The 14,907-nt window shown below is 40.7% G+C and overlaps 1 protein-coding gene across 1 annotated transcript; it reads right to left on the bottom strand.

The window, feature by feature from the left end:
* Window positions 1–479: 479 nt before the first annotated feature.
* Window positions 480–14,659, bottom strand: MGP (matrix Gla protein). Its single transcript, XM_075574057.1, has 5 exons — window positions 14,500–14,659; window positions 7,477–7,596; window positions 4,713–4,748; window positions 2,283–2,355; window positions 480–865 (listed from the first exon to the last, which is right to left on the bottom strand). Exons 2-5 carry the CDS (start codon window positions 7,535–7,537, stop codon window positions 724–726), a joined length of 312 nt encoding a protein of 103 aa, XP_075430172.1. The 5' UTR covers window positions 7,538–7,596; window positions 14,500–14,659; the 3' UTR covers window positions 480–723.
* Between the last annotated feature and the right edge of the window lie 248 nt (window positions 14,660–14,907).

Below are 14,907 nucleotides of genomic sequence, written 5' to 3'. Positions count from 1 at the left end.
GCATGGGTTAGCGTGCGTGCCCGCTGAGCGGGGACTTACATATATATATATATGTAAGTAAAAGCGTCAAGCGCCGCCCGCTCAGCACTAACGGGGACGCAGCCTTAGTCAGTACTCCAAGAGGGAGCTGGGTTTCTGTTTTATTTTGCCTTAAAGGGGTAGCGTTCCCCAAATGTTATTTGTTTGACCTCTGTGGACAAAATAAACCACAGTGAATTACTTTCCTACTGCAAACCGGTCTGTTTCTTCCTGATCAGTGTGTGTGTGTGTGTGTGTGTTATGTATTTGGTGTGAATTTGGGAAGGTCGGTGTGTGTTTCTGGTGTGTGTCCTATTCATATAATTGGGCCTCATCCCCAATTTGGCTGTATCTGCAACCACGTAGTTCCCTTTTATGAATACGGTCCATAGTGTTCCCCATTTTGGGCGCCTTAGATATGCTTATCCTCAGTGTAATAGACAGAAATGCCACATGCCACGAAGTGTAAAAGCAGTGTTTTATTTCTTGAAACAGGACATTTGATTAAAGCAAGATGCAGAAACGTGATACAGTATCAGAAACAAATACAGCTCGTCCTGCCTATGTTAGTGCCAGAGTCCTGGAACGCAGTATTCTGCGCGGCTCCCTGGCACTGCAGAGTTGTAACAGCACGCAGAAAGATGTCTAATTTAGGATTGAGACACTCGGCAAGCTTCTTGCGTCACTCTGAATGGCTTCTCATTCTTACTTCTCCCCTCGGCGCTGGCTGAAGTAACGCTTGTAAGCGGCTGTGAAGCCATGACGTAACGCGTAATGTTCGCAGGGATCGTAGTCCTCGCAGATCTCCCGCTGGCGTTCCCGGGGACTCTTGGTGCGCTCACGGATTCTGCAGAAGAAAAGATTTCAGTTAATATTGAAAGTGCACGATCGCCTGTAAGAGCCGTGCATGCAGACGCAGCGTCTCCGTAAAGCTCTTCCAAACAAACAGTTGCCGATCGATGGGATTTATAGTGTGATAACGCTTAGAAAAAACAAGTCGTTCGGTGCTGCATTTTTTTTACCGAACGTTACAAAACTGCCGTTTTTTCTTGGTTAATACCGTTTTGACCCACATGTTTTATAGCGCGATAAAACAATGCAAAGCCGATTAGGAATGTACTGATTTTATCACCGTTTAGTGAATAGGCCCCTATGTGTTAAAAGGTACACATGCGCAGAAGCAGTAAGGTAAAATAATTTGCATTTTTCTTTGCTATCTGAAACACCACCTATTTATGAAGTGTATTTCTAGGGCTTTTGGATTTGAAGCATGCTGCGCCTGTCTAACTACTGTATACTAAAGGACTGACCCCACCTTCAACGGGACATAGAAAACCATCAAGAAAAGTCATGCAAGCCACACATTTGTGTTATACATACTGTACACAATGGCAGTGGAAGCTGCTTCGGGGCACACACACACACGATCCGGGTGGTCCTCTGGCAGGTTGAAAAAACTGGGGTCCCCAAAAATAGTGACAACTGATGGGCTTTATTAATACATACAAAAAACTGGGGAACAGACTAATCCTCCATTAATAAAGCCCATCATTTGTCACTATGTTTGGGGACCCCAGTTTTTTCAACCTGGCAGAGGACCACCCGGATCGTGTGTGTGTGTGTGTGCCCCGGAGCAACTTCCACTGCTATTGTATACACTTAGTCTCCGGCGGCACGCCAGGAGGGGAGTACGAGGAGTTTCCACTGCGGACGTGCAGTTCAGTGTGACCGAGGAAGACGGGAGTAGGAGACTGATACAGGGCTCACGCGGAGAGGTAAGACGGGATTTCCTTACTCTCATAGCCCACGCACATCAGCTCTCCCGACACAATCGCTCTGCATCGTTCCAAACGGAGGAGGAGGGACAACACATAGAGGGGTAAGAGGACATTCTTTGCCCCCAATTACTCCCTAACCCATTCCTTCCGTGGGGATCGCTCCCTGCATTAGACACAGCAGGGTGTCTTCATTGACTGTTAACACACTCCCCCCCCCCGTCGTAGTGTATTGTATGTCTTTATTTATATAGCGCCATTAATGTACATAGCGCTAGTGATTTCCTTGAACCCATACCGGAGCGCAGGACAGCTCCTGCTTTCATTATACGTACTGCAGATCTGCGCCAGTGTAAGCCAGGTTCAGCCTAGTTGGGTCCTAACGGAAGCGGTTGCCTTTTCCCCTTTTCCCTATTGGGCACAGGACAACTGTCCCGGCTGCCGCCCCTGTCAGAGGCCCTGTCTGTATGCATTGTAAGTTGCTCTTACCTCTCATTCATATGTAGGTTTCTTTGCTGGGAATTCATAAATGAGTTGGCATTCTTCGAGTTGAAGAAGGGATCTGAAAATGATTTCATTAAAAGAAAGGTTGGTTTTCATTGTAAAAATAACTCGCTGTGGGACACACAGATAAAGCAAACGTTATTACCCCCCACCGGCACACTGCAGTGGGACATACACCGAGCCCCAACGGGAGAAACAGCCAATGTTTGAAATCCGCCATGCGAGAGAGGGGCAGGGTTAACCCGCGATTTCCCGGTGGGAGCACGCCCACCAGTGCCATCTTACTGTATGGAGCGATCTACGAGTGGAAATTCTTACACTTTGGGGGTAACACATAAAGATCAGTTGTGGTGAGATTCTTCAGCGAATAATGTATCAGATGAATCCAAGAATAAACTCCCAGTGTAAATAATGTTTTTTTAACAATTTCATAAATCTGGTGTAGCTTTGTTTGCCCTATAACTGCACGTGTGCGTGTAGACCCGATACATTGGGGGTCTATTTACTATGGTCTTTTGGCTGCAAAACGGAGGCAAAACACAGCTCCAGAAGCATCAAAGAAAAGGAATCCTATTGAAAGCAACTGCAGGTCCTTTAACACACCCGGGCTATTTCTTGCTCTCGTGGCGCCCCAGTTTTGCAGCTTTGAGATTTTAGTTAATAGAGCCTTCATTGGTCAATGCATCCATGCATTTTTTGCAGAAACTTTTTAAAGCAGACAAACCCCCCAGTCGGATCTCCTCTTCCCCTGCATCTGACCCTCAGACCGCGGCTTTCACTCGTGCGCATGCAGCAGTGAAGGCTGGGGCCGTAGCCTTAGACTGAGCTGTACAAAAAGTAAACCTTCCTAACCCTGCAGCACCACTAGACTGACGATCCAATATTTATAACATGAACGTGTCGAGACAGATGTCAACCTTTATTTGCTTAAACCAGTGAGATTTGGGGGGTTCTGGACCAAATGGCATTTAAAAAAAACTCTTTAGGTGTTGGGTCAAAACAAACGCGTATTACCAAAGAAAAATATAATTTTTTTTTCAATTAAACTCCTTTTCTTAAATTTGGTCCTGTTTTTTCCCACTGTATATGCATTCGTTTTCCAGTGGGGGGGAATTTAGTTAATAACCCCCTTTTATTTTCGAAAGTTTGGTGTGGTGGGGGGAGGGAGGGGGAGGTAGAGGTAAAGAAAAAGAAGCATCAGGAAATATATATACAAGGAGCTTTCAAAACAAATTATTCATCCCAAGGGCAGTACAAACGACACAGAGTTGGAGAAAAGGAGATTTCACCAGCAGCAAAGGAAAGGGTTCTTTACAGTAAGGGCAGTTAAAATGTGGAATTCATTACCCATGGAGGCTGTGATGGCAGATACAGTAGATTTGTTCAAAAAAAGGTTGGACATCTTTTTAGAAAGGAAAGGTATACAGGGATATACCAAATAAATATACATGGGAAGGATGTTGATCCAGGGAGTAATCTGATTGCCAATTCTTGGAGTCAGGAAGGAATTTATTTTTCCCCTTGTGAGATATTATTGGATGATATGACACTGGGGTTTTGTGTTTGCCTTCCCCTGGATCAATAAGTAAGTATAGATATAGGATAAAGTATCTGTTGTCTAAATTGATGGACGTATGGCTTTTTTCAACCTCATCTACTATGTAACTATGTAACTATGTATATAGGTATGTTGAATACCTATACAGACGGTATGGAGATATATCAATAGATAAATAAGAAGAATGTAGAAAAGATGGGGGATGTTGGTGAAGCAAAATAAGGGGGGCTGATATGTACATTGTCATTGTTGTTGGCTAGTTAGTCTGGTAGGAAAGGGACATGTCTGCTATAGGGAAAAAACTAAAGGGTAAAGGGGGCATCAAAACTTGGTTAATTTATATCTGACCTCCGTGAGTCCCGAACCATTGTAAAGGAGGATGGAGTAACTTTAATCAATCAGTCCAGGCTCGTATTTCACCAATAGGTCTACTAGGCCCGGGCCTGCAAAATCAGGTGGTGGGGGAGGGGCATCTTGGTGTCCCGCCACTTCCATTTGCCGCTTCTGGAAGATAAGGCTGGTGCTCTGTCGCCACCCTCCTCCTCCAGCTTTGCAGCGTCATTTGGCGCTGTGATGCTGGAGAAAGAGGACGGCGGCAAAATTGGTAAAACCGTCTCTGTCTGCACAAAGAACAATGTTCAAATACCTTCTTTTTTTAATTTTTTAACATTAAGCGTTAATGGGTAAAACTTTGGCGACTCAAAGGTTAAAGGGATCCCAGACTTTTTCTCTGCTGCCCAAACTCTAGCTCTGAGCTAATCCTTTTCCAATATGTTCTGCCAGCCACTGCTCAATTCATTACATCATCTATTACATCATGTATAGCAAGAGCAAATAGGAAATAGGAATCCTCTCACCGTATCTCTCCACCGACTCATGGCTTTCATAGGAGTCTGAATAGGAAAACAAAGATATATGTTTTTAAAATCCAATGAAACAACCCAAAATAGTAATGGACCTCAAAGGATGCAACAACACTATTACGGATATATGCCCAGTCAACAGCTACTATATATATATATATATATATATATATATATATATATATATATATATATATATATATATATAGTAGCTGTTGACTGGGCATATATCCGTAATAGTGTTGTTTATATATATATATATATATATATATATATATATATATATATATATATATATATATATATATATATATATGTGCTGCCATTTATATTAAAGTGATAACATCTGCTGAACATATTAACATCTAAAGGTTTCTGGCTTTATTGTCCTCTCTGGGGCAGTATATTGGGATTTGTTGTGTTGAGTAATGTCACGCTCTGTACATGTATCATAGGCTGGGATACAGTATGTCAGTGATATGTTTAAGGGGCTGCAACTGGATGCTTAATGGCAATCCCTTGTTTACCAAAACCTGACACCTATAAGTTCAGTATGTTCCAATGTTTTCTCGGAGTTCCTTTGTAAACACGGCAAGCTGAGACTTGGGAAGGGCGGATGCATTTTGCCTGATAAAAACTGTGGTCAATAAGAGTAAAGCCCCCTCTCTACTCGAGGTGGCACTATTAAGTATATAAATATATAACACTGGGCATTTGGGTTTTGAGCTCGCTAAGGTTGAGTATTCATAAGTATAAAACATAATGGACCATATTTACAGAGCAGTCTTCGGCAACCAGACATTGCCCAGCGCTGGACGACACCATTGATGTAAATAAGCTGAAAAATGTCGTCCAGCGCTGGGTGATGTCTAGTGACAGAAGACTGCTTAGTATTAGCAAACATTTGCCAATGTGGGTTATGTATCAGTCTCTCGGTTACAGAAACAGCACCATGAAAATACAAAACCTTCTTTTATTTCAGTGAGATACATTGAGCACAATTCTTTGCACCACATTCTTCCTAGTTTTGCAGCCCGGATACTTGCAGTATATACGCAAACCCCAAGTAGTATAATAAATGCAAACAAAAATAACATTTGAAGATATTGGACTATATATCGGGCTATAAGAATAGTATCTTTTTAACCATTAAATTAATACTATGGCCCGATCCACAAAAGGGTGCTAGTGGGAGTAAATGCATGCTATATTTTAGCACCCCTTTGTGGGTCTTGGATTAAGTGTATCTTCAACATGTTTCTGAGCATTCATGTCATATACAGATGCAGCGGCCGTTATTCGAACAAATCACAGAGCCGTTTTCGTGTGCTCTGCTGTATTCCACGCGGCATTAACGCAGCCAATCACCCCAGGCACCTGCGCTTATCGGGGTTGCTTTGTTTGAATTTCATGGATTCTGTTTCTTTGGTTGCAATGAAATGAATGAATTGCAATGTGTTCAGTACTGTGCTACTGTGACAATATCAGGTGTTTAAAAACCAGAACACTAGAATGCCATTTTCTGCAGTCGCGTCTTAAGGCGGTACGGTTGGAAGAAATCAAGCGCCATGACAAGGGTTTTACGAGGTATACACCGCGTGAAGTGTTCGAATAACGGCCGCTGCATCTGTAGTGTGAAGCCATATATTTTTTTTTTTACTTATTCAAGATTTCAGCCTCATTCTTTTTAGTGGGGCTGAAATATTTTTTAGGAAGGAGAAGATGGCAGCACAGCATGTTGCATAGCGGCCAGCCCATCGTGCTTCTTTTCTTTTTGTCCACTCTGTCTCTCTTTTATCAGGGAGTGATGGGAGAACTTAGGGAGGAGTTACTGAATACACCTTATCATGGAATGTGTTATAGTCTACATTATGTGCCATCAATTGCGTGCCTATTCTGTCTGTTAAATGAAATCCTACAGGTCTGAGATCATATAAATATAAGGCTAGCAGGTTGGCATAAGGTTTGTACACTGTAGGCAGATATACAGATGTAGCAGGATTTATTGTCTCCGGCACCGGCGCCAGTTGTGTGCCCGGCATCGCCGTAGTATTAGCGCTGTGGGGAGTTTGATCCGGAATCATGGACCCTCCGCAGCGAAGTCGCGGCGGGACTTACTCCGGAGCCGCTGCGTTTTGCTTTTTCAACCGCTGCTCCGGAGACAGTGAATGCTGCTACATCTGTAAAGATGTCTCTGTAGTAATCACATGGTTTGGAGGGTTTATACAACCTTCCTCTGACCTCCTTTGTGATCACATTCTGTTTACGTGGCTCCAGGCCGTGGTACATGCATGGAGATTGTTCACCCAGAGCCTCTCTCTTTGATGATGTTGGACTAGTGGTGGCAGCATCATTTGTTTAAAGAGATTAGAAGGGATGAACAATAATAACCTGATAACATTAGAATAAAGCAGACCTGATTTGTTTTTATGCATTTTTTTTTTTACTTTACGGGTGTATTGAATGTTTCTCAGGAAACTGACACTGATGACAGTTTTTGTTGTTGTTATTCGGGATCTCCCCTTTAAACATATCACTTATGAGAAATGGTTTTGGAAATACCAAGTAGTGAAACATCACATCATTTCATAGCATCAAACCTCAACCTGGATGGAAGCTGAAATAATAAACAAGCTTGCCGTGCAATGATGCACACTGTCAAGTAGTTTGATACATAGCCTGCCTGATTAAAGAACATATTGGGAATATGTAAACAGTGTCCTATTGAAAATTCAATAAAAAGAGAAATTCTCCATACCATATGCAAGGACTGCCATGGCGGCCAACGCAAGGAACACAAGAAGTTGGAAGGACTTCATGATTTCTCTTTGTCGTCTGTCTTCTTCAGTATCTCCTTGGTTTCGGATTTAAATGTAGTCTGGAAAAGTGAAGAACAGCTACAAGGTTAAATAGAGCAGTGTTTATTAGTAAACCCAGCGTCAGCGGTGGGAGGTACCGCACATACAGAGAGGTGTGTGTTGGCACTGCTAAAAGAAACCAAGGCAGAGGGCAGAGGTGGAGTGGAATGTGGGTGGAATGACTTGAGGGAGAGAGAAGGGGCAGAAGATGGGATGACAAAAGGAGGCGGTGGATCCTGCTTTCTTGGAAATGCTTTTCTGAATTTTCACAGCTGATAAACTTAGCTGCGGTTTTTAATGTTATTTCCACATGTTCAGAAATGTTTAAACAATCATCTCTGGGATGTATTGGGAAACCATGCATGTTCCAAATGTGGATTACATGGTCTCTCCTTTCTAGGTAGGTAAACAAGCATTTTAACAGCTATACTTCAAGGCTATTGCTTTGATGCTTTTATTGAACACGCGCTTATTATTGCCAATCTAACCTCATGTCATGAGACTGCAGTGCAGTATGGTTCTCCAAGACTCCAGCACCAGAAGGTGCTTTTTGGAATAGCAAAAAAAAAAAAATGGAAATTGCGGCGCACAGCACCACACAAATGCAGTCAGACTGGACTAAATACAAATATTTTTTATTCGGCCAATGCAATAAGTAAAAGAAGACAACGGAAACCTCAGACGCGTTTTGCACTAAACATGAGTGCTTTGTCAATGACCCGTGTCTGGTGCGAAACGCATCTGAGATTTCCGTTGTCTTTTTTTACTTCTGGCATTGGCCAAATAAATAATATGTTTATTTAGTCCAGTCTGGCTGCTTTCATCTGGTGCTGTGCTCCGCAATGTCTCACTTTATTTGCTACCTTTGGGTGCCCGCTGCTGAGCTCCCTGTGAATTTCATTTGGGAGTACTGAAGTTTCTTCCTTGCCTTACTCACTATGCCCCTTTGCCTGCACTCTATGCTGACTCTGCATTTGCCCATTATCTGAGGAAGGGGGGACTTACCTGCATCTGGGGACGCTAAGGGATTGGTGTTAACCGTGTGGAGGGGATTGTCTCTATTCCCTCAGTAGGCTGTGCTATTGAGGTTCATGCTGTGCTCATTGGCTTCGTGTGGCTTCGTATTGCTATATGGATTATCGGCGTGAAGTTTCCAACATATACCACTTCAATCAAGGGAAGCATAGGATTCACATGTCCTTTCATTCAGATTCCTCTGTTATCAATCATTTTTTTGATGAAATATTGGACTTTGTATCAAGTTTTGCTTTGATGCACTGACGTGTGGATTCTGTCCACTTTGTTCTCGCTTTTTGGAGTAGCGCTGCTTAGGGTCTTAGCCATTGCTTTCCCTTTACTTTTTAAAATAGCCCACACTCATTCACATTTTACTGGATAAAGGGCCACATTTAATAAGACGTGCTACTACATAAAACAGCATCCATGCCGGAAGACACCTTAAAATCAATTGAGTGCGCTGCAAGGGACCATATTTACTGCGCAGTGCTGAAAAGGGGCAGAAGGAGTAGCACTATATATATATACATATACAGGACACCTACAAGCTCATTTTGAACCCCCAAAATAACCACAACATATATATATATATATATATAAGCATATAAGTGTCACAGAGGAGTGCTACTGAGCATGGCAATATATATTTAAAACCAGAGACAGAACATGAAACACAGACAGAGCTCAGTGCACATGCAATGACACCTATACACGGTACAGTGCCTAAATATATATACATAGATATCTTTTGAATAAAATGGTCTTTTAGTTTAACTCTTTGGCCAAAGTGTTGTAAGTCCTTGAGCCCCTACACGGCAGACCACATCTCAAAGGTACCTAACACTAATATAAATTCTTAATCACCTGTACATTACCAGGAAGAATGATTTATAATAAATCTATCAAAATTAGTTGCATAGTTCTAGGTCTGATTGAAGCTCTTATTAACCTGTACATTACCAGGAAAAGGACTCTGTATTAGATTTGTAGCAATCAAACTGTAAGTAAGTTCCCCTGAGAGTGGGAAATGCAATGGAGTGAGCTTTTAACCATTTAAAAGTGGGAGGGGGTGAGCTTCAAAATAGGGAGGAGGAGCCACACTCCAAATCAGCCATGACCAGCTGAACAAGAATTGTAAAATATACAAGACACCTACAAGCTCATATTGAACCCCCAAAATAACCATAACATATATATAAGTGTATAAGTATCACAGAGGAGTGCTACTGAGCATGGCAATATATATTTAAAACCAGAGACAGAACATGAAACACAGACAGAGCTCAGTGCACATCCAATGACACCTATACACGGTACAATGCCTAAATATTCAATGTTCAATATGAGCTTGTACTGTAGGTGTCCTGTATATTTTACAATTCTTGTTCAGCTGGTCATGGCTGATTTGGAGTGTGGCTCCTCCTCCCTATTTTGAAGCTCACCCCCTCCCACTTTTAAATGGTTAAAAGCTCACTCCATTGCATTTCCCACTCTCAGGGGAACTTACTTACAGTTTGATTGCTACAAATCTAATACAGAGTCCTTTTCCTGGTAATGTACAGGTTAATAAGAGCTTCAATCAGACCTAGAACTATGCAACTAATTTTGATAGATTTATTATAAATCATTCTTCCTGGTAATGTACAGGTTATTAAGAATTTATATTAGTGTTAGGTACCCTTGAGATGTGATCTGCTGTGTAGGGGCTCAAGGGCTTACAACACTTTGGCCAAAGAGTTAAACTAAAAGACCATTTTATTCAAAAGATATCTATGTATATATATTTAGGCACTGTACCGTGTATAGGTGTCATTGCATGTGCACTGAGCTCTGTCTGTGTTTCATGTTCTGTCTCTGGTTTTAAATATATATATATATATATATATATATATATATATATATATATATATATATATATATATATACACATACATACAAATATGGGCCACATTGTTTTCCCTTTGAATACTTCAGTGAACAGGTCTAATAATTTCAATACCACCTCTAATGGGTGAGAAGATCAATAGGAATAATTGATCTTGTCTTCATCATGTTTTCCCTCTGGGAAACACTTGCCATTTTACATTTCATAAGCAGATATTTCCATGGCTTATGGCTATTGCTTTGTAGCTGATATTTTGTTATAGGAAATTAAAGTTGGATTGTATTCTTGTTATTAGAAATGGTGCCTCCTGGTTATTTCTCATGGATTATATCATTATATCCTAGGGTCAAAAGGCACTAATGGCAGTTACATGTCTAAGGCCATGCCTATAGTGCCGTCGATGGCGACGGCGACACGACGGGTGATGTCACCCATCGCCGTCGCCACCGGCGAAAGTTATATTTCGCCGGGCGTCGTCGTTGTGGGTTTCCGGCCATTTGATTGGTTCAAGGGCTGTCACGTGAGGCGACAGCCCTTGAAAAATCAAATTTTGCCGGCTACCAGTTTTCGCGACGGCAACGTCGCTCCGTCGCGCGCACTATAAGCGCACGCGGCGGCAATGCATTTGTTTTTGGGCGACGTTGCTTTGCCGTCGCCGGCACTATAAGCGCAGCCTAAGAGATCACATCTTGGTGATCAATAACTTTTTTATTTACCCAAAGTCTGGCACCTACAGCACGGATTAAGATGATTTTTTAAACCCCTTTTTTTAAGAGTTAGTTTGGAAACATGGATTTCTCTGGCTGGACACTTTTTTCTGATGTCACTGTGTGTTCAAAAAAGTTTGACCAGCCAGCACACTCTCCCTCCTTTTATCTTCAATGAAGCTAATGATACAGTTGAATTATGTACAAACGGTTTTTTTTCTGACAGCTTTGTCGGATTGCACCTTTCAATTACTATTTTATCATTGACTGTTTTGTGCTGAAGGAATAGCTCTGTAGTAATGTTACTACCTTTGAAAAAGGTAAGCCTGGTTTAAATCCCAGTGTCAGTTCTTCTTGTGACCTTGGGCAAGTCACTCAAATCTCCCTGTACCTCAGACACCAAAATTAGATTGTACGATTTACGGGACAGGATTTACTAGTGCCAGAAACAATCTATGTGCAGCTCTGAGTACCCTGACAGTGCTATATATGGGAAAAATATTATTCTACAGGTTAATCTGTAATTATGATATAATCGATCATTGGTGGATACATTAAAGGCTTAAACTACAATTTACAGTAAAGAACAATTGATTCCCAGACGAAAGTTGTATTTGAATATATGGGTGAAGGAGCGGCGGAGTGAGTAAAGACACTGACTGGCACTGAGTTTGAATCAGGGGAACCTGGTGTCGGACTGTGCCTGCAAAATTTCTCTGTAAAGCGCTACGTAAAACTAGCAGCGCTATACAAGAACATGCTATTATTGTTATTATGATTATTATTATTATCTTGATCATTGGTTGGTAGTAGATGAGGTTGAAAAAAGACATACACATCAAGTTCAACCTATGCCAAATTTAGACGACAGACACTTTATCCTATATCCGTACTTACAGTATATTGATCCAGAGGAAGGCAAACAAAAAACCCCAGTGACACATTATCTAATAATATCTCATAAGGGTAAAATAAATTCCTTCCTGACTCCAAGAATTGGCAATCAGATCCTGGATCAACATCCTTCCCATGTTTACTTATTTGGTATATCCTTGTATACCTTTCCTTTCTAAAAAGATATACAACTTTTTTTTGAAGATATCTACTGTATCTGCCATCACAGTCTCCATGGGTAATGAATCCATGGGTAATGAATGCCACATTGTAACTGCCCTTACTGTAAAGAACCCTTTCCTTTGTTGCTGGTGAAATCACCTTTCCTCCAACCTTAAGGGAGGACCATGTGTCCTTTGTACTACCCTTGGGATGAATACTGTAGTTCTTTTAAAAGCTCCTTGTACTGTCCCCGAATGTATGTGTATATAGTTATCATATCCCCTCTTAGACGTCTCTTTTTTCTAATGTAAACAAATCTAATTTAGCTACCCTCTCCTCATAAATTAGATTATCCATCCCCTTTATTAATTTGGTGTCTCTTCTCTGCACTCTCTGTAGTTCCATAATGTCTTTTCTAAGGATTGGTGCCCAAAATTGTACTCCATCTCAAGGTGTGGTCTTACTAATGCTTTATAAAGGGGCATAATTATGTTAACTTCCCTTTTATCCATTACCCGTTTAATAAGATAAGATCTTATTTGCCTCTGCAGCTACTGCGTGACTTTGGGCACTATTGCTAAGCCTGCTGTCTACAAGCACTCCTAAATCCTTCTCCACCAAGGATTCCCCTAATTATTTATCTCCATTTAATTTGTATGTCACCTGTTTATTCTTGTTTCCCAAACGCATAACCTTACATTTATCTGTATTAAACCTCATCTGCCATTTACCTGCCCAAGTCTCCAGTCTATCCAAGTCATTCTGGAGAGAACATACATCCTGCTCTGATTCTACTACCTTACACAATTTAGTGTCAGAAGCATAGATGGAGACTTTGCTCTATGACAACCTCAAGGTCATTAATAAACAAGTTAAAAAGCAGGGGTCCCAGTACCGATCCCTGAGGTACTCCACTCACAACTATAGACTAACCTGAAAAAGTTCAATTTATTACAACTCTCTGTCTATCCTTCAACCTGTTTTCAATCCAGGTGCAAATATTTTTTTACTGAGTCCAAATTGCTTAATTTTGTACACCAACCTCTTGTATGGCACCGTATCAAAAGCCTTTGCAAAATCTAAGTAGACCAAGTACAAACAATGTTTTGTTTAATTAACAATTAGTGGGATTCCTCATTACACAAACTGGCCATTTTGAGTAACTACTATTCCTGGAGGATGCTCAGTTTAGAACTAAATCATGGTGGATAACGTATCTCTGTTTTTTTGGTACAAATCTGGAACAATCCTGGTGCAATAGGTGCACCATATTTATTTTAAAAAAAAGTCCTATTGAAAGCAACATGATTTGCATATTTACAAAAATATTATGCTGTACTGTACATTATCCAGAACTTACACCAATTTTGCACCAAAGAAATGTTGATACATAACTCCACTGTTTTAAATCTGGTTGCGATTGCAGATTTCGATAAATGTACCATTAGCCTCACATTTCCCTGATACATTGAATGGGTTACATTTGAGATCCTCAGGTTCCTGCAATATCAACTTTACTGCACATGGATCCTCTCTGTATATGATTTAAATGCTTCAAAATCCCACCAGTTTATCAATAGTTACCTTTAATTAATGTATCTGTCATACTGTTAAGAAAATGAAACACACCATCGCTACATATTTTGCATTTACAACTACAGAGATATCATGTTGACAGTCTTAGTAAATGTAATTGTAAATTCTGTTTTGTCTGGTATTTTAATTGTAATTCAAAATATTTAACCAATAATATATGGATTAACTTCACAACTGCAATATGTTTTCCTCTGAAGAACCTATCGGATTTGTTTCTGTGTCACCCATGCTGAGAAATACTGTATTATTGCATTAATTGAATGAACCAACATACCTCCCCATTTATATGGTTAGAAGCAAGACCATGCACATTTAACAGTGCATTAACATACATTCAAGTAAATGTGGATTACTGTACTGGTAACTGTGTGTCATCTTACTTTTCACTATTTTTGATAGGGTGGAGAAATGCTCAATTGATGATAAATCTCTGATTAAACCCATGTGTTATTACACAGCTATTAAACTGGGAGAATATTTAAGTTGTAATAGTTCATTGAAAGCTGTTAAAAAATTACCCAGATCACTTCAATGTAAGTTACTGTAACTGATGTGCCTCAAAATTCATTTAAGAACCCTACTTAATCTCTACAAGAGTCTATTTACCAAAAGTCATACCATGGATGTGAAAGTTAAATGACAGATCTTTGTATGATACTCACCACCAAGAAATGCCTTCACCTGTCTCTCTGGTGAGAAGGTCTGGAGATGTTTTGACCAAGTTGACATGCCTATTTATTCTCCTTTACTCCTCTTCTTGTTTTTCCTTCCCCCTCATTAGCTTCACCCCTTGGTTTACACACATCCTTTCCTCCAGCAGGAAATCACAACCACAGAGCAGTATGGACAACACATGGTTGGTCTCTAGTTGGCAGCATACCAATGTGACATGAGTTGCCTGCTTACAAAAATATGATGTGAGAAGTGGGGACAGTAGCACATTTCCATTGGGTCATACACAGGTGTGACATTTCAGTGACCACTGTGTAGATAAAGTGTCTCACAAATAACATCAGTGGCCAAAGTATACTTTACACAAAATAGGCTGTTAGTCATTCTATTCACTTGAC

The sequence above is a fragment of the Ascaphus truei genome, chromosome 17, assembly GCF_040206685.1.
Source record: "Ascaphus truei isolate aAscTru1 chromosome 17, aAscTru1.hap1, whole genome shotgun sequence".
NCBI lineage: Eukaryota > Metazoa > Chordata > Amphibia > Anura > Ascaphidae > Ascaphus > Ascaphus truei.
This window is presented reverse-complemented; position numbering and strand designations above follow the sequence as displayed.